This window comes from Vigna unguiculata, chromosome 3, assembly GCF_004118075.2.
Source record: "Vigna unguiculata cultivar IT97K-499-35 chromosome 3, ASM411807v1, whole genome shotgun sequence".
Lineage (NCBI taxonomy): Eukaryota > Viridiplantae > Streptophyta > Magnoliopsida > Fabales > Fabaceae > Vigna > Vigna unguiculata.
The window spans coordinates 65,030,530-65,052,638 of record NC_040281.1 but is presented as its reverse complement, the minus strand read 5'-3'; the positions used below and the strand labels follow the sequence as shown (position 1 = coordinate 65,052,638).

General features: G+C 34.9%; 2 protein-coding genes and 1 non-coding gene across 12 annotated transcripts; 1 reads left to right on the top strand and 2 right to left on the bottom strand.

The window, feature by feature from the left end:
- Nucleotides 1–488: 488 nt before the first annotated feature.
- Nucleotides 489–2,682, bottom strand: LOC114175121 (auxin response factor 1-like). Its single transcript, XM_028059883.1, has 5 exons — nucleotides 2,448–2,682; nucleotides 2,128–2,247; nucleotides 1,967–2,042; nucleotides 1,411–1,576; nucleotides 489–1,317 (listed from the first exon to the last, which is right to left on the bottom strand). Exons 1-5 carry the CDS (start codon nucleotides 2,522–2,524, stop codon nucleotides 680–682), a joined length of 1,077 nt encoding a protein of 358 aa, XP_027915684.1. The 5' UTR covers nucleotides 2,525–2,682; the 3' UTR covers nucleotides 489–679.
- A 762-nt stretch (nucleotides 2,683–3,444) lies between these two features.
- On the bottom strand, nucleotides 3,445–3,518 carry TRNAV-AAC. The gene has a single exon. It is a non-coding gene; the product is annotated as a tRNA-Val (tRNA).
- A 72-nt stretch (nucleotides 3,519–3,590) lies between these two features.
- Nucleotides 3,591–19,941, top strand: LOC114175118 (mitotic spindle checkpoint protein MAD1). Of its 10 annotated transcripts, none has more exons than XR_003602804.1 (17): nucleotides 3,591–3,834; nucleotides 4,844–4,943; nucleotides 5,096–5,256; nucleotides 5,778–5,975; nucleotides 6,057–6,149; nucleotides 6,383–6,499; nucleotides 7,493–7,740; nucleotides 8,168–8,339; nucleotides 10,399–10,479; nucleotides 10,584–10,787; nucleotides 10,970–11,132; nucleotides 12,237–12,327; nucleotides 12,592–12,661; nucleotides 13,463–13,591; nucleotides 13,828–13,866; nucleotides 19,208–19,361; nucleotides 19,663–19,941. XR_003602804.1 is itself a non-coding variant. In XM_028059876.1 (16 exons), exons 1-16 carry the CDS (start codon nucleotides 3,673–3,675, stop codon nucleotides 19,292–19,294), a joined length of 2,115 nt encoding a protein of 704 aa, XP_027915677.1. In that variant the 5' UTR covers nucleotides 3,591–3,672; the 3' UTR covers nucleotides 19,295–19,487. The 10 variants fall into 10 exon arrangements, 6 of the variants coding, with proteins under 6 accessions (XP_027915677.1, XP_027915678.1, XP_027915680.1 ...); XR_003602805.1 differs by having other exon boundaries at nucleotides 19,615–19,941; XR_003602803.1 differs by lacking the exons at nucleotides 19,208–19,361; nucleotides 19,663–19,941 and adding exons at nucleotides 18,532–18,830; nucleotides 18,984–19,193 and having other exon boundaries at nucleotides 3,593–3,834.
- The last annotated feature ends 2,168 nt before the right edge of the window (nucleotides 19,942–22,109 follow it).

The following is a 22,109-nucleotide window of genomic DNA, read 5'->3' as shown; positions in this document are numbered from 1 at the left end:
GCTTGACAGTAGGAATATTTATGGCATATGTTGAAGTGATTTAGATGCTAGGAGGATGGTATAACCTGAGAGGCTTTTGGTGGTATTTTTCATCACTGATAATCATGGTTCCTGTAAATGTCATAAAGGTATTCGAGTTTTCGAGAACTTAGTGAGTCTCAAAGTACTCGCTGGTGTACAAGAGGGGCCTAATTATCTCTTAGCTGATCCATTCATTTATGTCGTTTTTTTCATTAGTAAAATACAAAAAGAGAAATGATGATCTACTCATAGGTGTCAAATAGATAATACAAAAGATGAGTTAAGCTATTCTAACAAGTTAACCCCTTCGCATAAGTAAAGCAATTCAAACACTTCCTCTCACGCGGGAGCAAATAGATTGTATGTACTAAACTTGGAACCTATAATTTGAATTCGAGGTCCTCAGCTTAGTCAAACTATCTGCAAGTAGATCATTGGAGTTGGCAAATTTTGTGCAAAATTCATTGGACAACAACTTCTTCTGAATAAAATGACATTCAATCTCTGTATAATTGGTTCTCTCATGAAATACACGATCGGAAGTAATGTGAATAACTACCTGGTTGTCAGACACAGTACATGTTCATTTGTTGCATCTCACAAAAATTGAGCTCTTCAAGGAGCTGTTTTATTCTCACAAGTTCACAAGTGAGTAATATCATTGTCCTATACTCTGGCATTTCACAAGTTCACAAGTGAGTAATATCATCGCCCTATACTCTGGCAATAAATATATAATCTCAAAAACAGTACACTTTTTTCTGGATCGTTGAAGAGAAATGCTAAACCACCTAATCCATACTACCTTCGTACAACTCCTTATTTGCTTGCTTTGCATCTCCTGTGGAGACAGGCATGATTTTTCAGCATCACAACTTACTGAAGGAATATCACATCGATTGGCATTTGATGGCTCAGACTGCTGATCAGATTCACCATCTAAAGATGGAACAAACCTATCATCACCCAGCCTTCCAGACAAATTGACTGTTTGTAGACTTCCTTCTGCTTTAGAATTCTCTAGTAGCTGAATCCCAAAGAGTCTACAGCCATTACCAGTGTCTTTTCTCTTCTCTCCAGCTTCTTTAAGGGCTATAGGTGAAATTGATTCCAAGGAATTTTCCATCCTATTAGATAAATATATTGATTTGTTGGAAGGAGGTCCCACAAAGCTATTCCCACTAAAACCAATAAAGTTAGTTGCAGAAGGATTGAACTTAGGTGATGGATAGAGGCCACGTCTATGTTGAGGATCACAAGAGAAAGTTGTAGATTCAATGGGATATTTCCACATGCCTGGTGTACAAAGAAAGAGGATTATGTAGAAAAACAGAATAAACAGCATAATTGACAAAATGAAATTATGTAACACCAGCCCAGCAAACTCACCTTGCAAAGAAGAATCGGGCACTGTAGAAGGTACAATAAGAGGCCGTGCCCTCTTGTTTCTTTGTGTTGGCTGCGGGTTTGCAGGAGTGGTAGAGACATGTGGCTCCAATTCCCATGAAGAAACTCTATCAGGGCGCAAAATTGACGATGGTTCGTCCCATTGTACCTGAAATAGGATCATTATAGGTCATAAAATTACAGAACCAAAAGCTGATGTTTTATGCTTAACTTCTAGTCATCAGGAGGAGCATCAGCACATTGCAATCTTTTATACAAAACCTTGGCAGCTAAGTGAATGTTATGGCAACTCTATTCTTTAGACAGTGTAACGAGTTTCATTTCAAATCAATCTGTCCGAATCATATAACTCAACCATATAAACAATAGAACAATAATCAGCCAAGGTTATATGAAAAAAGAAATACTGGAGCTAAATGTTTCTTCCATTCATTGGATGGTCCGCCGAAGTTAGAGGTGCATATAACAACAAGGGTGAAGATAAACAATATTGGGCACAAGAAGTTTAAAATCACACAAGGCATCTTGTAAATTTTACCTTTAAGGATCGCCACTCGGAATCAGGCCATACCGATGATTTATTATCTCCAACACCCACAATTTTCCCACTGAACCTGCATTCAAGGGGAGAGCAAAATTATCAGATAGCATAATGTGATAATATCCAAATATCAAATACAAACAAGCCGGGTCATGCACCTTCTTTCGGGGATTTCGTCACCCTCAAATCTCATTATGAATCTCATCCCAACAGAGAGTTTATGACTCTGAGCTTCCAGATACTTGTTGACGCTCGCAATAAACTCTGACCGGCTTGTTCTAAGGTAAATATTGACAAATCAGCACAAAGTGTTAACTCAATAAAAGAAAAAAGAGAATCATTCACATAAAAAGAAGCAAACACATAAAAAATGTGAAGTTATTAAAGGGGAAAACAACAAAATATGACCACAATGACACCACAAAGAAAAACAAAAGGGCAACTAAAACTACCAACTTCATGTTGTTAAATACAAAACCTGGGCTTGTAAAACACAGAAAACAGTGTTCCAGTTGCAATGGCATGAGATGCAGTGGCCAGAACACCTAGATGCATACTGTGACTAGATCTATTGTAAAACTGATTCGCTCAAACACGCATACTCATCTTTTTATGAACCGTGTTAAGTATTTAGTAAAAATTTTAAATATGTAAAAGTAAAATCACAAAAAGTTAACTTGCTCCGTGGCCAGAATAAACTGGCCTCCGACATCCCTTTAGCTTAATCCCACAAATTTGTCTCACCAAATCGCTCCAAACGTTTCATCAAACACCTTACACACTCACTTTTCATCGCAATAAATAACTCAAAATAAATACAACATAAGGTGGTTTGAACACTTCAGTACATTGAAATTATTTATCCTTTAAACATCAATTTGGCATACAGAAGAGAAATATTTCCCTTCCAACATTCAAGTCACATTCATTAAAAATTCTTAAGTATGTTAAAAGTCATGGCATGTAACATTTAGAAATTATAAGTGGATCCTCTTTAACAGGGACACTTTTAATCCGTAAACCTCTCAACACACCTCAACCATAAACAAAATAAGTAAGAACATTAAAAATAACTTTATGGATTTTTGAACTTACTGGTATGATGACAAAAACAATTTCTCTGGTAAAACAACACCGTTAGGAAATAAAGGAAAAAATATGGCATCAAGGGAGCAGGGAATGAAAGCTAAGCAATTAAGAGAAAGCAATCTCAAATGAAGGAAGCAACGCAATTGTGAAGTGTCACCTCTAATGACTCACTTTGTTTATATTGAATATGATCGATTAATCATTCGTAAAAAAGTGATATTACATACAAGATCGATGAAAATGAATGTTGAAAAGTGTGGTAAAAATATAAACAACCAAGTTACAACTAGTTTTTTTCTTTTTTCATCTCACAAGCATCGGGATAAATGGCATATAATTTTATAATAAAAATATGAAATTGGAATTATTCGAAAGAAAAAAGAAAATGGCGTCGCCCGGACTTGAACCGGAGACCTTCAGTGTGTTAGACTGACGTGATAACCAACTACACCACGACACCACTTAATGGAATTTCTTTCAAAATAATTTATTTGATAATTGTTTTTGGTTATTAGAGCTTATAAAATTTGCGCCTTGTTGGTGGCCATGTATGTGCTGTGAAATTCAAACACAATTGTTAGAAGGGAAGCGAAAGAAAGGAGGGAAGAAGAAAAATGATTCTGAGAACTCCACCGCCGTCGAAGAGGCCACGCGGCGGCGGCGATGCGGACGGCGACGGCAATGGACAGCTGGTCATCTACGAGGATCCGCCGGAGTCATCCCAGGAACCCTCGGCTTCGGAGCACATGCTCTGCACCTATCAGTGTCGCCAGATGGTTTGTCTTATTTTCCTTCCTTCTCGTCAATCCACGTTACCACGTAAAAAATCGATAATCACATGCTCCTGCTATCTGGATTGCGTTATCTAATAATATTTTTCCACTGTATCAACCATTTCTATACCATAGCTTCATTTTCTTGTAATAAAGTTGTACTTAAAGCTTATCAGAATAAATAAGAACCTAAAATAAACGAGCCTCGTAGTGAAGCTGTGCCAAAAAATTAGATACGACTACACATTTGACATATCTGCCTAGCTATGCTGAATTTTTGAGAAAAAGTAACACACACAAATATAGTTCACTACTGGCACTGTCCGCGCGCAGCATTGTTTTGCTTTGCAACCGACACCACTTAATGTGTTTTAGCTTTTAAATTGCGGTTGGTGTTGTAGTTTTGGGTTTAGATCCTTGGTATTGTGAGATATTGTGGATAAATGCTGCCAATGCAGCAGCCTCAATTGCAGTTGCATACACCCTAATAAAATCGACTGTGCAGATGAAAGGGTAGTTCTGTACTGTTTTTTAAGGCCTTGGTTTGTGTGAGAAATCATGAACCGAGAAAAAAAATAGAGGAAGAAAGGAACAGTTTATATTTCTTGGATTTTTCGAGTCTCAATCACTCACGTTTTCCAATGAAAGAAGATTAGCTGCTGAAGTTTTTCTCTTTAAGTTGGTTAGGACTTGAGAGAAAAATGTATTATGAAAGTTTCATGGTTAAAGGTTATAATTAAAATCATATCTGCGCTTGCACTTTTCGCTAATATACGTGTGTGTGTAAGTAAGAAAAATAAATGTTATATAATTTGATCTTGTCACGAATAGTCAAGATTAAAACACACCAGTGGTGTGAGATATTTGAAAAGGCATATATGTAGGTTTTTTTACCCGTATTTACTCCTATAAAAGTTTGTGGGAGCCACGACTACCCCTTGTAACATCGAAGCTCCTCCGTTGTGTATGCTATTGCTTCCAACACATATTTTTGCATGTCAAATTATTGCAGGTCAAATCAGATTTTATTGAAGCCTTAAACAAAGCTGAAAATCAAGCTCGTGATTATCAATCAAAATTTGAGACATTGGAGGATAATTTCCAAAAAGTTGGTCAGTACATGCTAGTGGAAGTGGCTTTTCATTTGATATTTTCCAGCACTTCTTTTTATTTTAATTTATATCCTCGTGATTTTTTTTCCTTTTCTGTATACCAATATATCCTCTATTTTTGTGCGTTTGCTTTAACTGTCAACTTGTTACAGAATCCGAGAGGAAGAAATTTGTGGACCAATTCTTATATGCGGAACAGGAGCTTGCAGCTGCAAAAGGGCGTGAACAGGCACTCCAGGAACAACTTTTGAAGGAGGTCACTGAGTCTCAAGAACGATTAAGAAAACAAATCCAATTGAACAGCGAACTCCAGGTGTGCTTATTTTTTTATTTATTGTTTAATTCTTTTAGACAAATAATAAACTTTATGATCTTGATTTGAATCCAATTATTCGATACAATTTCTCTTCCTATTTATTTGTGTTATAAGATCAATCTCAAATGCTTGAATGAATTAGTGTTACAAATCACACAATTCAATTGAAAAGCTGTGCAAGCTTAAATTGTTAAATGAGAAGGAACTGAAAGAGCACTTGTGCTCTTATCCTATTTGATTGTTCCACATTTTCTACTTTTTTATTTGTTACTCAATCATTCAATGCCTACACTGTATTTTTACTACTTCATTAGCTGGAGAATCTGTTATGTTCAATTAGTTTTGTGTGTCGCATTCGTGCAAATTGTAATACTATGTCGGCATGTTTTCTTTGTCATGTTGATCTGGTGATAATATATAATGTTATTTTTTTTCAAACTTGTTGAAGCTTATTACTACCCCTCTGCCTGTGATGCAATTCTAGACTGTGATTCAACTTTCTCTTAACTGGAATTTAGGTAAAGCTCCAAAATGAGATGAACCTTCGCAAAACAGCCGAGTCTCATGCTTCTTCAGCAGAGGAGAAAATGACATCTTTAGAAGGAAAGCTAGGCCATCTCGCAGAAAGTATAGAAAGGGAAAAAAAGCGACTTCATGATGAGCATTCACAACTGAAAAGTGACTCAAAGTTATCTATTTCTAGAATATCTGCCAACGTAAGTGGGTTATTTGTTTTTCATATTAAAAAGCTATTACATCTGTGTTATTGTTTGAGCTTTGTATTGTTCTTGTTGTAGCTTGAACAAATGGAATGCAGAGCTAATAATGCTGAGAGAGAAGCAGAGCTGCTAAAAGAACAGCTGAAACATCTTAAGGGTCAACTTAATGAGGTTTGGGTGTCTAATTTATTGATTGTTGACTTCCATTGTTTCTTTAAGAATGTCCAGTGAACAAAGGTATCCTCTGGAAAATGAAATTTTGATTTGGTGTTAAGCCTTTTCTCTCACGTGGACATATTTCTGGTAGATTAATGTATTGTACATGCTTCATTTCATTGCCTTACTTTCATTTCCATTAGGATTACTGACATCTGATCGCATTATATCATGATTCCTGTTTCCAGTGTTTGCACCAGAAGATTGAACTTGAAAAAAAAGTATCTAGTTTAATGTTTCAAGAAGTTGCTTCTACAGAGAGTAATGTTTTAGTCAAGCATTTGCAACAGGAGCTTCGGAACTATGTAAGTTTGCTTTCTTTTTTAGCTTGTATCTTGATGCTCTGTTTATAGGGATTATAGTAATTCGAGAATGCATACATTGATGGCTTGATGTGTCACTCTGGACTCATTTTCGTAGTTATCATCTGGCACAATCGTAAAAATGTTTTGGCAGTCTTGGCCCTTGATTTGAGTGTTTCTTTTAAATTTGCTGTGATGTTTATGGTTTGGTGCCTCCTAAACAATGTATTTAATTTCCATTTACAATTTTTTGTCCCTTTCTGTGTGTGTTTGGATTGCAGTTAGAAAAAATAAGTTTGGTTGAATGAAATGAAAATCTCATTCAACGGAAAAGTTTTATTGTTTTGCTTTGAAACCAACCCATGTTTGAAGCTCAATGAAACAGAACAAAAATTTGCCAAACATCATTTGTGACTTTCAATGTAAAGTAAACTTGGGTTTGAGCTCCCAAACTGAAAACCAAACACACACTTAAGTTGTAAAGTTTAGTGACTGTAGTTTAAACTGACACCCCATATTCAGAAATACCAAAGATATATATATATATATATATATATATATATATATATATATGTAACTTTTTTATTTCATTTCAACAAATATTCTCTTTTCTTTTCAACTTGTGCTATTATGTTATGTAATATTCCTCTTTAGCCATCCCTTTGCTGGTGTTTTACTCAGTTTATCTCTCTTTTACAGCAAGCCTATTCTGGCCAATTCATTATTGTGGAACACAACTTTTAAAAGATTGAGTTCACATTGATGCAATACTTTGATTGTCAATGTCACTGTATATTGTTCACTTGCACTGTTGTATCAGAAAACAGAATTGCACCCTTCAATTTTTTGTTTAATTCTTGAAAATTTTAATTTCAAATTATAATACCATATTAATATATTCTGTGCCTTTCCTGCCCGCTAGGAAATTACCAGTTGAATTAGCACTGAATCTGTTTGCTACCGTAATCTGATAACGTATTTCAATTGAAATTTTAGGAATCCGAAGTTAGGGAAGCACGAAAACTTAGATCAAGTCATGAGAACATTGACCTTTTGAAGGAGAAATTAATAGAGGAAAAGAGTCACCGGGAAAGGGCAGAATCAGAGCTATCCAAGTTACAAGATATCCAGTTAAACATGAAAAAGTTGGAGGATCAAATATCATCATGGAGAATGATGATTACAGACATACCTGGTGTGACATGTTTTGAGGACTTGCCTGTTAAATTTGCAGCTTTACAGAAGTATGTCAGTAGCTACAAATCTGTGAGCATGGTTATACTAATAGATTTGAGCTTTTAGAGGAATTGTCAAGTTTAATAATTCTGGAATACTCTTTTAGAGCTTTTATCTGGGTTGAGATTGGATTGCTACTATTTAATCTCTTTGTTATGACCACCTCGAGGCCATAAATCTTTTAGATGATGTCCTATTAGCCCATTCCCTATGACACTACGTTTTCATTTTTTGGACATTTGATTCGCACTACTTTTCTGAAAAGTGGTGGTTTGTGAAGCCTTGTGTATTCATCGATATTCATGATAATATCTATTTCTGTTATGTGGCATATTTCTGTATGCAAATTACTCAATGTACTGGATATTTCTATGCTGCTTTATGTGCAAGTATGCGCCTATTGTCTTTGATCTTGATATCTTGTATCGTATGCAGAGAAGTCATTTATAGTACACAGAAAGAGGGCGAGATAACTGCTCGCTTGAAACAAATGGAGGTGGCTCTAGATGCTATTGAAATTGGTAAAAAAAATGCTGAAGCTGAGGCTGCGTTGGCTAAAGAGAAAGCAGAAGTATTGATATCAGAAATTAAACGAATTGAATTAATGGTCAGTGTTTGATTAGGATGTTTTCATGACACTGATAATGCTGAACATTTTACTTGTTCTTTACATACTTTATATTAGGCGTTTCTTTCATTGCCATTTTTTTAAATTCTTGGGTTTCTTATCTAGGCTTTTGTAAAGCATGCATTTATAGAACACATGAAGAAATGATAAAAAAAAATCTTTATCTAAATTAATAGATAAATATTTGTCTATTAGGTTATGCATTTCAGATATTTGGATGGGCCCAAAGGAAATATAGGCTTTGGAACCTGTAGTTAGAATGTTATATTTTAGGTAAGTAGCTTGACAGTAGGAATATTTATGGCGTATGTTGAAGTGATTTAGATGCTAGGAGGATGGTATAACCTGAGAGGCTTTTGGTGGTATTTTTCATCACTGATAATCATGGTTCCTGTAAATGTCATAAAGGTATTCGAGTTTTCCGAGAACTTAGTGAGTCTCAAAGTACTCGCTGGTGTACAAGAGGGGCTTAATTATCTCTTAGCTGATCCATTCATTTATGTCGTTTTTTTCATTAGTAAAATACAAAAAGAGAAATGATGATCTACTCATAGGTGTCAAATAGATAATACAGAAGATGAGTTAAGCTATTCTAACAAGTTAACCCCTTCGCATAAGTAAAGCAGTTCAAAGACTTCCTCTCGCGCCGGAGCATATAGATTGTATGTACTAAACTTGAAACCTATAATTTGAATTCGAGGTCCTCTCAAGAGGTTAGTCAAAGTATCTGCAAGTAGATCATTGGAGTTGGCAAATTTTGTGCAAAATTCATTGGACAACAACTTCTTAATAAAATGACATTCAATCTCTGTATAATTGGTTCTCTCATGAAATACATGATTGGGAGTAATGTGAATAACTACCTGGTTGTCAGACACAGTACATGCTCATTTGTTGCATCTCACAAAAATTGAGCTCTTCAAGGAGCTGTTTTATTCTCACAAGTCCACAAGTGAGTAATATCATTGCCCTATACTCTGACACTAAATTGAATAACCACATTTTGTTTCTTGCTTTTCCAAGAAATAATGCCTTTAATGAAAACACAATAGCAGGTTGTGGAACACCAACCTATAGAAGATCCTTCTCAATCAACATTACAATACCCAATAATTATCCGAGTATTACCTTATCTTCATAAGAGCAATCCTTGCTTGAGGCCTTTGAGTTATATTAAATATAGTAAAACTATGTTTGGGATTAATCTCCCTTGTGTGCAAAATACACATAGGGACTGTATTTATAATAAAGAAAATATGGACTAAGACAAAAATACATACAAAGAATAATAACAATCGAAACTAAAAATAAGATAGAGATAAGATATTAATGATATCTTAATAAGTTATATGAAGATGTGAGTGGCAACACTCTAGTAATTAAAACCATTAGCCTGCATAATTTGACTAACTACTCCAACTGCAAAATACAAATCAATTTTAGTAATAGGGAGATAAATAAGTTTTCCAACAAGTCTTCTATATCCCTTTGCTTTGCCATTAACTTTTGATTTGAATCCGTTGGACTATCAATAGGTTTACAATCAATCGTGTGTCTCTTTTAGATTATACAGTTTTATATCCCAATTCCCAAAAGCCCCACTTCTCTCAAGTTTAAAGATACTCGTCTCTTTCCACCTCTACTCTTATTTGTAGGCAATTTGCCTTAATTATTTTCTCTCTCAGCCCAACAAACTAACAAACATCAGCAAGTAGCTAACAAACTAATTCTCTAATGGGTAGTTACATACGAAATGTCAACTAATACTATTCCACAGTTTTAATGGATCACTCAGATGCTTTTTATTATTGCTGTACTTGACCCCTTTTGCTACACTGAAGCAATGTTGTGTATTTTGAAGAAACTGGCTGTAATTGGGGGCACTACTGACTAAGCTCTGGGCAATCTGTTCATTATAACTTTAGATCTCCTGTATGGCAGTGATAGTTACCGTGGATAGCTTTATCTGAAATATGTAATCATTTTGTTGCCATTATTTTGGTTATGTGCTTTAAAATATATATTATTTGTCTTGCAGCTTGCTGTTGTTACTGAGGAAAGAGATAAATTAAGAAATGGTGCTTCCAAGAATGTTGAAACTCTGGATGCATCAAAAAATGTAAATACTGTCCAGGTCACAGTTCCCTTAATTTCATTATTATTTAACTTATCATGTTTTCTCTTAATTTTCTTTTTCCCTTGTTGCATGGTTAATGCATACAGGAACCTGAATCATTTCTTACGAAGAAAGATGATTGCATTAAAGAATTAGAAAGTACGTTGCATGATCAGAGATTGATTAATAGTCGTCAGTTAGAGGAAATAAAGTTACTTAATGAAAAGTTGCACAGTGAAGCAAGAAGAGTGAAGTCATTGGAGAGGGAGAGTGACCGACTCCGATCAGAGATTTCATTACTAGAGGCAAAGGTTGGTGGCTTGGTCTCTCACAAGGCATAGTAGTACACAATCGTATTGCTCATGTTTTTAATATTATGTCCTCTTCATTTATTATGTCTGTCATGTGCTGTTGTATTACTTATTTATCAAAGGTGTCCAGATTTTGGTTTTCATTTTACATTCTAACTATCTAGACTTTGTTTTTCCTTTAGTTGGGTCACGGTGATTTTTCTGCTGCTAATACAAAAGTTCTGCGTATGGTAAATACACTTACTGTTGATAATGAGGCCAAACAAACTATAGAGGCACTGCAAACAGAGCTGCAAAAAACAAAAGACAAGTTAAAAGCTGTGGAAGAATTGAAAAGTCAATCAGGTATTAAACCTTGTATTTACAGTGGATACAAAGTTCTAAATGTTGTTTTAAAATGAGTTGGTAATAAAGACAAGATGGGTTGAGGGAGGAGAATGGTTTGAGGCTTTTGAAAATGGTTCTGCAATTTGTAGTATTTAGATAAATACCAAAAGGAAGAGAATATAATGTGTAGGTTTCGTATTTATTTTCCTCATTTCCTTTTTGTGGAATTTTTTACTACATATTAATATTCTGCTGGTATGTATGATAATTATAGATAAAAAAAGGCAAAAGGTAGAATTTTGTTTTGTTCCACCTTGGACATACTTACCACTGGCTATTATTCACATTTTGCTTCTTTGAGAAGCCAGTAATCAAATTTCTGGCGTCCTGCTGAAGAGTTTATCTCCGTTAATTAGACTGGATAGCATATGCTTCTTGATCAAAACTTTCTGTTTTTTTGATAATTAGAATTCAAGGCTCAGCTTAAACCAAGTAGTTAATTTTAATCAGTTTCCAATGAATGAATTTTTTGTTGTGGTATCTGGTTTGAATAAAATATTTAAAAGAAAAACTACCAAAGAAACCTATTTAAGTATACAGGAGGTATGCCAAAAGAGTCTGGGTTTCTTAGAAAATTGCCAAAATAGAAAAAAAAAAAAACTGGAAAAAAAAATAATAAAATGAAACGTGAATTCCTCTTTTTACGATATTAGTCTGATCTCTATCGTTTCAAGACTGACATCGATGGTAATGGGAATCTTGCAAGATGAAGGCCTGTGTCAGTGCCTTAAGGGTGGTCTATATCTTCCAGTGCCATCTGTTAGCCTTTTGATAAGAATGTTATCCAAGAGGCTCTCGGAAAATTGCTAAACTAGAAATAAAAAAGTGGAAAAAAATTGAATATAAAATTGAAATATGCATTCTTTTTATGATATTAGTTTGACATCTGTCCTTTTAAGATAGACATCAATGGTAATGAAAATTTTGCAAAGATGAAAGCATGTGTTCAGTGCCTTAAGGGTGGTTTATATCTTCCTGTACCATCTTATTAACGATTGCATTGTATAAATATGTTATTAGATGAATGGTTTTTCTGATCACTTCTAGGTTTTAACTGTTTAGGAGAAGGAGGAAAGCTAGTAGATAGCTACATATCGGATAAGATGTTGAAACTAAAAGAGCAAATTGCAACACTTGAAAAACGAGAAGAAAGGTGTGTATAATTTAGCGTCTCTTTGGACATGTTTCTCCATATGAACCGCCTGGTTAGAAAAATGTGAAAACAAGAATAAAGTTAATTTTGCCAAATTTTTATTTTTAACTTGTACATGGACTAATTTTAATTTGTAGAGCAGTCAATTTTTTCTTCTAATTTTTCTTTTGAAAGTTCTTATGGAGAAGTTTGTCCAAACATACCTTTATTATTTTGTTGTCCTGAGATTATTCTAGAATAACTAAAACACTGAAATATCAACAGATACAAGACTGTGTTTGCAGACCGAATCTCAGTTTTCCGGAGGGCATGCTGTGAGCTTTTTGGTTACAAGGTTGGTAATGTTATTTACAGATCTATCTAGTTTTTCTACTATTGTTTTTTTCTTTTTGTGAATTGAAAAGTGTTGCTTTTGTTTCTTGATTGGAATGGAACGTCACACACATTGGCTTTAAAGATATTGTTGGTAATAGGGATGACTATGAGTAGGAAGTAGTTGTATTGGAATACTGCTATATGTTGTGCCTATCTTTATACCTAGAAACCTCGGTTGATCTTTGCTCTTTCCTATACTCATTGTATCAATTCTATCAATTTAAATATGAGAACATATGAGAGGTGGTGTAAGACCCGGGAAGGGATGTTACAGGTGGGGCAGGATGAATAAACATATCCTAACCATGTATATACATAACAGCAGTGAGGTGGGGCAGGATGAATATTATAGCACCCGTACTCACTCATGTTAAAATTTCTGGGTAAAAACCATCTCCAATAAGGGGGTATTTACTCTTCCCATTTTTTTATCTTTCTCAGTACTCATAGAGAATTAGATGGTTTAAAATCTAAATGCATATTCGATTTCTAATCACTGTATTTTGATGGAAGACTGTTGCATGCTTCTGTTGGGGAAATTCTACCTCAAAGATATAAAATCCTTTTTGGGTAGCTTGAAGTGTTAACCATTACTTCTGTTATTTACTCTGTAAAATAAATTTTCTGCCATACATTTTCTGTGAAGCCATAAGCTATATTCTTACTGGAAAACTGCTGACAAATTATTGTATGATAATTGACTATATATTCTTCTGCTACTCTTAAAAGAAAATCCTTATGTATCTCTTGATATTGACAGATTGTGATGGATGAACACCATCGACCAAATGGAATACCGGTCACACGATTTACCTTGCAATCCATTTATGCACAAAGTGATGATGAGAAGCTTGAATTTGAATATGAATCGGGGAATACTAACATTTTGGTAAGATGTTGAATTTTGTATTGAATTTAGAAAAGAGATAGAAATGCTGATTTTACTTGTTTAATTTTATACCTCATTCAGAGTTTGGGTTGATCTTCCATATTAACAGGCAATTGCCCCTCCCTCCCCCTCTCCTCAATTTGGACCTTGAAACAGTCCGAATATTTCAGTCTTTTGCAAATGATGGCATGATTAGATACTGAAATTTTCCATTTTTATCTTTTTCATGAAAACAGGCAAATCATTATACATCTCTGCCCGAGGTTTCTCGTCAGGTAACAATGTTATAATATTGTAATATTTTTAAATAAATACTTAGGGGTTTAATCTCTTATTTATGATTGTGTGTGATCCGTGAAGGTTTTGTTTGAGCCTTGGGAGTGACTTCTCACTTTTAGGTTTTAACAGTGAAACTGTTGGGTCCTGGTACTTCATAACTAGAATTTAGGAAAGATAGTGGGCATGGTTTGACAACGGATGCATTTGTCAATATGTTCAGCAGGTGGCATGGCACAACCACAAACTATGGAGCTGAAAGGAAAACTGCAGGATCAAGAAATTGTGATCTTGATAGATAATGGAGCTAGTCACAATTTCATATCTGGCAAGGTACTTAAAAACTTGGGGATCAACAAGAATCAACCCAACCGGCCTTATTATGTAAGATTAGGAGGGGGAAAGAGGAAGGCCACACAAAGTTGTTGCTAGAATTTGGTCATGCGGTCAGGACAATATAATATGGTAGGAGAATTCTATTTGTTCAAATTGGAGGAGTGGATTTGATTCTTGGTGTGTCCCGTTACCATCCCTATTATCTAATCAGGGAAAATCCAGTCAACATAAAACCATATCAATACCTCCATCTGCAAAAAATTGAAATATAGAGACCCAGGTAGCCGAAATGTTGGAGATTAGTATCATACAGCCCAACAATAGCCCATATTCAAGCCTAATTATTTTGGCAAAGAAAAAAGATCGCAGTTGGCAGTTTTTTGTGGATGACTGAGCCATTTTACTAGATGAATTTACTATTCTAGTGATAGAGGAGTTGTTGAATGAATTAAATGGGGTTTTTGTATTTTTCTAAGATAAATTTAAGGATTCGTATCATCAAATCAAGATGCATGAATCACCTATATTGAAGACCGCCTTCAAAAACATATGAAGGTCATTAAGAATCTTTGGTAATGCCTATTGTTTTAACCAATGCACCAACTTCTTTTAAGGGCACCATGACCTCTATCTTAAAAGTCTTTCCTTAGAAGGCATGTCCTTGTTTTCTTTGAATATATATTGGTATATAGCATAATATTGAACATTTGAGGCATGTGTTAATAAAATTAGCAAAGCAGTCTTTCTTTGTTAACCAAAAAAGGTGTGCTTTTGGAAAAACAAGGATTTCTTATTTGGGGAATTTGATGGACACCCACAAGATTAAAGCTATTTTACAGTGGCCCTTACCAAGGATTATGAAAGCCTCGGGAGAGTTTTTAGGACTTACTAGTGGTTACTAGAGGTTTATATGTAATTATAAATCACCAATTGACTGGCTTATTGAAGACGGGAATTATGGACACAAGAGAGTTCTGAAGATTCACCAAGTTACAACAGACTGTTACTACTGCTCCAACTTTACTCATGCTAGATTTTTCACATAAATTCTCCATAGAATGTGATGCATCGGGAAAGGGAATAGGGTTTTGTTGATGCAGTAAAAGACATGTAGCATATTTTAACAATGATTTCGTAGATTTTACACTTGCTAAACCAGCCTATGAGAAAGAATTGATGACTTTTATTGAATATAGTGAAAACTAGGTTTAGGATTAATCTTCCTTTTGTCTAAAATACAAGTAGGGTGAATATATTTTTAAGAAAGAGTAATACAAGTATATATGGCAACCAAACATAAATAAGGTAAATAGAAGATATTATTAAAAACAATATCTACCAATATCAAACAATGTCTATGTTTCCCTAATAAATAATAGATGCTATGTTTCCCTAATTAACAATAGATGCTATGTTTCCCTAATTAACAATAGATGCTATGTTTCCCTAATTAACATAAAACATAGTATATCTAATAGCTTTGATACTAGCTATCCAACATGGGAAGCCACATTTGTTAGGTCAGAATTTTACTTTATTTACAAGCGAAAGAACTTGTAGATGTTTCTTGGAGCAGAGAAAAACCACTCCACACCAGCAAAATTTGCTGCCAAAGCTGATAGGGTATATGAATTTGGATTATTAAAATTTCCACAATTTTGGTTAAAACCAGATCTTTCTTAACCCTTCAGCGATCTCTGCAATGTCTGGCCAAAAGGGTGCCAAAGCTGATAGGGTATATGAATTTGAGATAGTGTACAAGGTGGGTGCTTCCAATATAATTGAGGATGCTTTGTCTCGGTGGCATGTGGATAAAGAAATGTGAGCTATTAAGACCCTTTTGGCCAGACATTGCAGAGATCCCTGAAGGGTTAAGGAAGATCTAGTTTTAACCAAAATTGTGGAAATTTTAATAATCCAAATTCATAGCCATGCTATGATAGTCTATAGCAGAGCAGGTTCTCCATGGGTTCCTAAATTCCTCCATGAATTTCATGCATTTCCCACGGGAAACATTTGGGTATTTTTAAAGAACCTATACAAGAATGGCAACATTGATTTCTTGATTGGCATGAAGGGAACAATAACAGAGTATGTAGTGCTTCCAATATAATTGAGGATGCTTTGTCTCGGTGGCATGTGGATAAAGAAATGTGAGCTATTAAGACCCTTTTGGCCAGACATTGCAATGATCGCTGAAGGGTTAAGAAATATCTAGTTTTAAGCAAAATTGTGGAAATTTTAATAATCCAAATTCATAGCCATGCTATGATAGTCTATAGCAGAGCAGGTTCTCCATGGGTTCCTAAATTCCTCCATGAATTTCATACATTTCCCACGGGAAACATTTGGGTATTTTTAAAGAACCTATACAAGAATGGCGACATTGATTTCTTGATTGGCATGAAGGGAACAATAACAGAGTATGTAGTGACCTATCATGTGTGCCAAAGAAGTAAATACCAGGATCACGATAGCCATTACCCATTCCTACAGCCACTAGGAGGAAATTAGTATATATTTTATTGTGGGTACTTCTAAATTTAAAGGTTTTTATGTGTTGTTGGTAGTAGACACACTGAGTAAAAATCAATATTTTATTTGCTTAGGCATCCCTATACTTCAAGGTCCATTGTAAGTGTCAGATCCTACTTTTATGAGTTTATTTTGGTAGGAAATTTTCAGACTACAGGGAACTGTACTGAGCATGAGCACAACTTCCCACCCAATGTTAGATGGACAAACTGAAGTTCTTAACAGACTGTTGGAAACCTATGTCGGGTGTTTTTGTTCTGAACAGCTGAAGTCTTAGGCAGATTTTATACCTTGGATGGACTTAATATTGGCATAATACTGGTTTCCTAGGAGCTGTACACTGCACCCCATTTGAAGTGGCTTAAGGAAGACCATCGCCTTCTTTGGGAAAAAAAAAAAAAAACTCCTGGGAGAAACATTTATGGAAGTTGTTGCACAAGATCTTATGAGTTAAAGCAACTCAAATACCATTTGCAGAAGGCACAAAACCAGATTGCTCACTATGCAAATTGGTTTAGAAGCAGACCACATGGACAAGTTTCTATGTCTATCAAACTGCATCTCAAGCTGGCTGCTTGATATTATGGATCGTATTTGGTTTAACGTATTGGTACCATAGCCTTTAAGCTACAACTTCCAGAGCAAGTCAAGGTACAGCCAGTCTTTCGTTTATCACAACTAGAGAAAGCAACAATTCATGATCCAGTTCAGAAACAACTTCCGACTGAGTTACAGGAGACAATTTGGGAACAATGACAGTCAAACGTTTTTGGGTCAGAAATTCCTCAAGTGTTGGTCTAATGGATAGAAATGCCCCTAGAAGAAGCTACTTGAGAAGGCATTTCTTCCATCATAGATCAATTCCCAACTTTCAACATTGAGGACAAGGTTGTTTCGTCGGAGGGAAATTGTTGGATCTCCGGTACATGATAAACCTTTACATTTCCAGGTTTATTATAGGAGAGAAATACAGACTAAATTATGGGAAGACGTAGTTTGCTATATACGTTAGTGTTGGGTTTTTTTTTTTCCTGATTTGTTACAACCTGTTAAGGAAATGTATTTTCCTTTACATAGTCCCCTGGTTTCACTAAGAGGAGGTTAGGAATTTTGATTTTGTGTAAACTGGGAATTCCGATGTAGAAAAGGAGATTTGAGGGTAAACTTGTTTACCTTGTTTGTTTATAATGCTTGATACTTAGAGAAATAAAGAAGTAATTCAATGATCTGTTTTTTGGGGAAGAGAGAGTATTTGATTTTCAAGTTGCAGTTTGACAATGTTGAGAACGAGTCCTAACAGAACATTCCTTGTGGAGATATGTTTTTGACATCAAATATTTTCAGCTAAAAATGTTTCTACTGAAAATAGTGTGCATTTCCAGCTACATATTATAGGAAGGGAAAACATATTTTAAATATCCATTTAATATTTAATTAATATTGGAAAATATCTTATTCATATTTAATGCTTGGAAACATAAAAAACTTGGGAGACGATCTAGAAGTTGATTTTCCGTAAAACAACCTGTTTCCTGTTTAACCTTTGTGAAGAAAAATAATATGAGAAATTTACTGCTATTCCAAATTCTGACATTTCTTCAATTGTTTGTAAATTTGATTTGATCTATTCGGCCAAATGAGTGTGACTGTATAAGAGAGTTTGAGAGTAGCAGTAAATGGATTTAAAAACAGAAAACTTGCGTGAATGAGCAAATGATAATTGCCATCATGCATGTAATTCTAACACATGTTTCTTTTGCCAAGTCTTACCTATGCCCCTCATACATTCCCAGGTGGAGATATTCATCCGGAAGATGAATTCAATTCCTGCTTTCACTGCCAACATAACGGTGGAGTCTTTCAATAAAAGAACCCTGTCTTAAATTCAAAGACCAACTATACTACTGATAGTTTTAGCAAGCAACTTACAGTTATGCTGTATATATCTTGCATCTTCAACTTTGGGAATTTGATCAGTTCGCTAGGATGGTGATCGATGGCTTGGATTTGAAAAATATCACATTATTTTTTAAAATAATTGAATAGCGAGGTGGAAATTTTGGCGTGCAGACGTCCTAAGTTTTATTTCTTTGTAAGACTAAACTTTTCTTATTTCGTTATGTGTATTTTCAAGTTTGGGTATTCTTTTCCAAATCTTCTACTTGGAAGAGTTCTATTTTATTCCGTATTTTCCCCTTCTCAATTTACGTCCCAGCCGATATATTTCTGTTAACAAGTTTTGTAGGGATGCAAATTTCATGAAATTAGGCACTGAGACAGAATTATGTATGGTTCGAGACGAATGTTTTGGATGTGCGTCACAAGATTGTAAATGTGATAACAGATGACGAACATGCTAATGAGTATCTAAATAGGATGTGTTCCATATATCTGTTGTCTTATATTGAGACAGTTGTTCAGTGTGATTGTTTAAAGCAGGTGACTGTTTTTTGTTCCTGGTTTTCCTAGTTTAATTCCCTAGTAGTGCAGCGGCAACCAAGGGTCGGAAGCCAACCATTGTTTATGGAATGTCCTAATCATCAATCACTTGTTTAGTCTGCTTGAAATGATTGCACCAAGCATGGAGGGACCTAGCTGATTTCAGCCCAGCACTTGCGCTATGGTAGGGATCTTGTTCACCATGAATGGATATTCTAATCTGACATTTTAAAATGATGTGTCATGTGAAAAATATATATCTATTTCATCACATGAAATTAGTGGGATATGATCTAAAATTGTAAAAATGATTAAATTTATAAATAATTGCAGAACATCTACATTAGAAAGTAAATAAAAAGATCATCTCATATCGAGAGTTCTAATAATTTAATTAAGCTGTGTAGGGTTATAAGAATGTGTGTTTTTGTTGGTAGTGGAATGAGAATTGAAAGTTGCGATTGAAGTGTTGGCCGGGTTTGCAGGGGAGTGGTGGTGCTAGCTTGCGTAATTGGAGTGGAATGGAATGGAATGTTTGTGGTGCTACCTTACTGCGCACTCACCACCTCAAACATATTCATCTTCATAAAACTCAATTCTTCAAATTAAGCGTAATTTTTTGGCTTCTTTTCTTAAGGTGGACGAATAGAGTTTGATGAGCTTTTTCATAAAGTTAGTTTCCATATCTTGCATAGCCCGCTTGCTACCGAGTCTTACCCTAAATAATGATCTCCTTTTTTTGTTTATTTTACCTTTGTTTTTCATTTTACCTTTGTTATGTGGATAGCTACTTTAATCATGATTATTCCACACAATTGCTGTTTCATAGTTAATTAATTAATCGGGTGTTGATAATGGTTCCACAAATGAAGCATAGCCGTGGAGTGTGCAAATTCTGAAAACGTGTATCTGATTTTAGTGCTTGACATTGACCGACCGCACAAAGATTCCAAAACTATCCACGTCAACCAATATCCAATTCCATCCAACTACATTCCTTAAACTATTCTCTCTCTAATATTAGGACCCCAATCATAAAATATTACATTTTTTTTCTCTCAAACTTCGAAGGTGCATTCCTCTTCATTGTTTATCTCAAACCATAAATAAATTACTTATTCAGAATCTGGTGTAACGAATGTAGTATTTATAGACATAATCCATCAAAATTCCATATTAATTTCATAGTAAATTTTGCACGGAAATTGTACATAATATTATCAACAACCCCTGTTGTGAGACCTTTTTATTAAAATATTGTTCTGAAAAGGGGTTCGGCCTAGCCTTTTTGAGACTCAAAAGTCAGTTTATTTTGGGATTCCAAGACTCCCTTCCAGCCTAATAGATCTCATTTGTCTCCTTTTCTAAAAATAATTCTCTCTCCTTCTTCCAACTCTTGAGCAACAGCTCTGCTACCTCCATCATCTTTTACCAATTGTTTTGTTGTGGTCCTGCCTAGGGTTTGTCTTAGTAACTCTGTTTTGTTTCGGAGAAAACGTTAATTTTTGGTGTATTTTCAAGTTCGAGGTTCAAATATTCATGAAACAGTGATATGGACGTTATTTTTCGTATTTCTAGAAGTGTTAGGTGATAGTTGGGCGAGTACCTTGGTCGCTAGGCGACTATTTCTTTTTTTGATATGCACAATTTTGGTAAAATTGACTTTTCTGACTCATTAACCGGGATTGAGCTCAAATTTGGACATTTGGTTCATTACATGCTATTTTGTGGTTTGACCGATTGGATTGTCGATTAGATGTATGTAGCTTAAGAAATGTGTTATGCATTACTGCGGTGATTTTGGTTTTGTGATAAAAACTTTTCTTAGGAATTTTGCTGTAAGAATTATGGTTGTGTGTTATGCTTGATTGTATGGAATTGCAGGTACTTAAATGTTGACACTCACTTATTTGGGATGAATACTATTTTGTGAGATATGTATGTCATGGTATGCATTTATAAAGTATGAGATTAAATGAAATCTAGTTATGTTTAGTATGAAATGGAAAACATGGCTTGTTTGGTTGGTGGTGGATTGGCATGAGACTTGAATGATTGAGATGGCATGCGGAAATTGTTGGTAAAAGAGTTTCAAGGGAAACTCTTGGTGATGGTGGTTAGTGTATACCTTGATATAAGAGATGTCTAGATAAAGGAAGGTATCTTAAACTATAATAATCGTTCACGCTCACATAGACCATAATGATTTATGTGATGAGAGTAGCAGGAGGTCCTAGTCTTGAGACATATCGGGCCCAAGACATTATAGGATTAACCATGTGTGTGGTTGGGTGATAACCCCTTGCGTCTAGACTCTGCAGAGTTTAGAAACCAGCACAGGCGCATACTTCTTTTTGAATTCTATATCAAGAGTATGATCCGGATAATCGAGTCAAAGAGTCCTGTTTGGTTTTTCTTTTGCGTTGATCATCAGTTAATTGGTGCGAGCAGATACGGAAACCCCTGGTGGTCATCAGGATGATGGGAGTGTCGCGGTTTAGATGAACCATGCTTTGGTGTTGGCTCATTAGTGAGCCCATTTTGGAAGAACAATAATTTTGTTGTAATTCTCTATTCTATGGGCAATTCTTTTGCGTATTGTTAGCTTTTATGTTCTGTTAGTGGTCATTATCTTGTGCCTTAACTTTCATTCCAAGTATATTTTAGATAACTATAATAGTTAGTACATGTATGTTTTATGCTGTGTATTCTTTTATATTATAATTATGTGATGTTTAATTTTAGTATATTCCTCTATTTAAAATGGGACGCCAAACCTGTTATTTAAGAACGTGTTGTCCTAAGTTAAGAAGAATAGCATAATTTAGCTTCAAAAATGAATATATGTAAACGTTGTTTGTTTAAATAGGAATAGTGAAAAATAATGGCGGTGATGCATATGAGAAACGAGGGGTTATGTTATGTTTTTTTT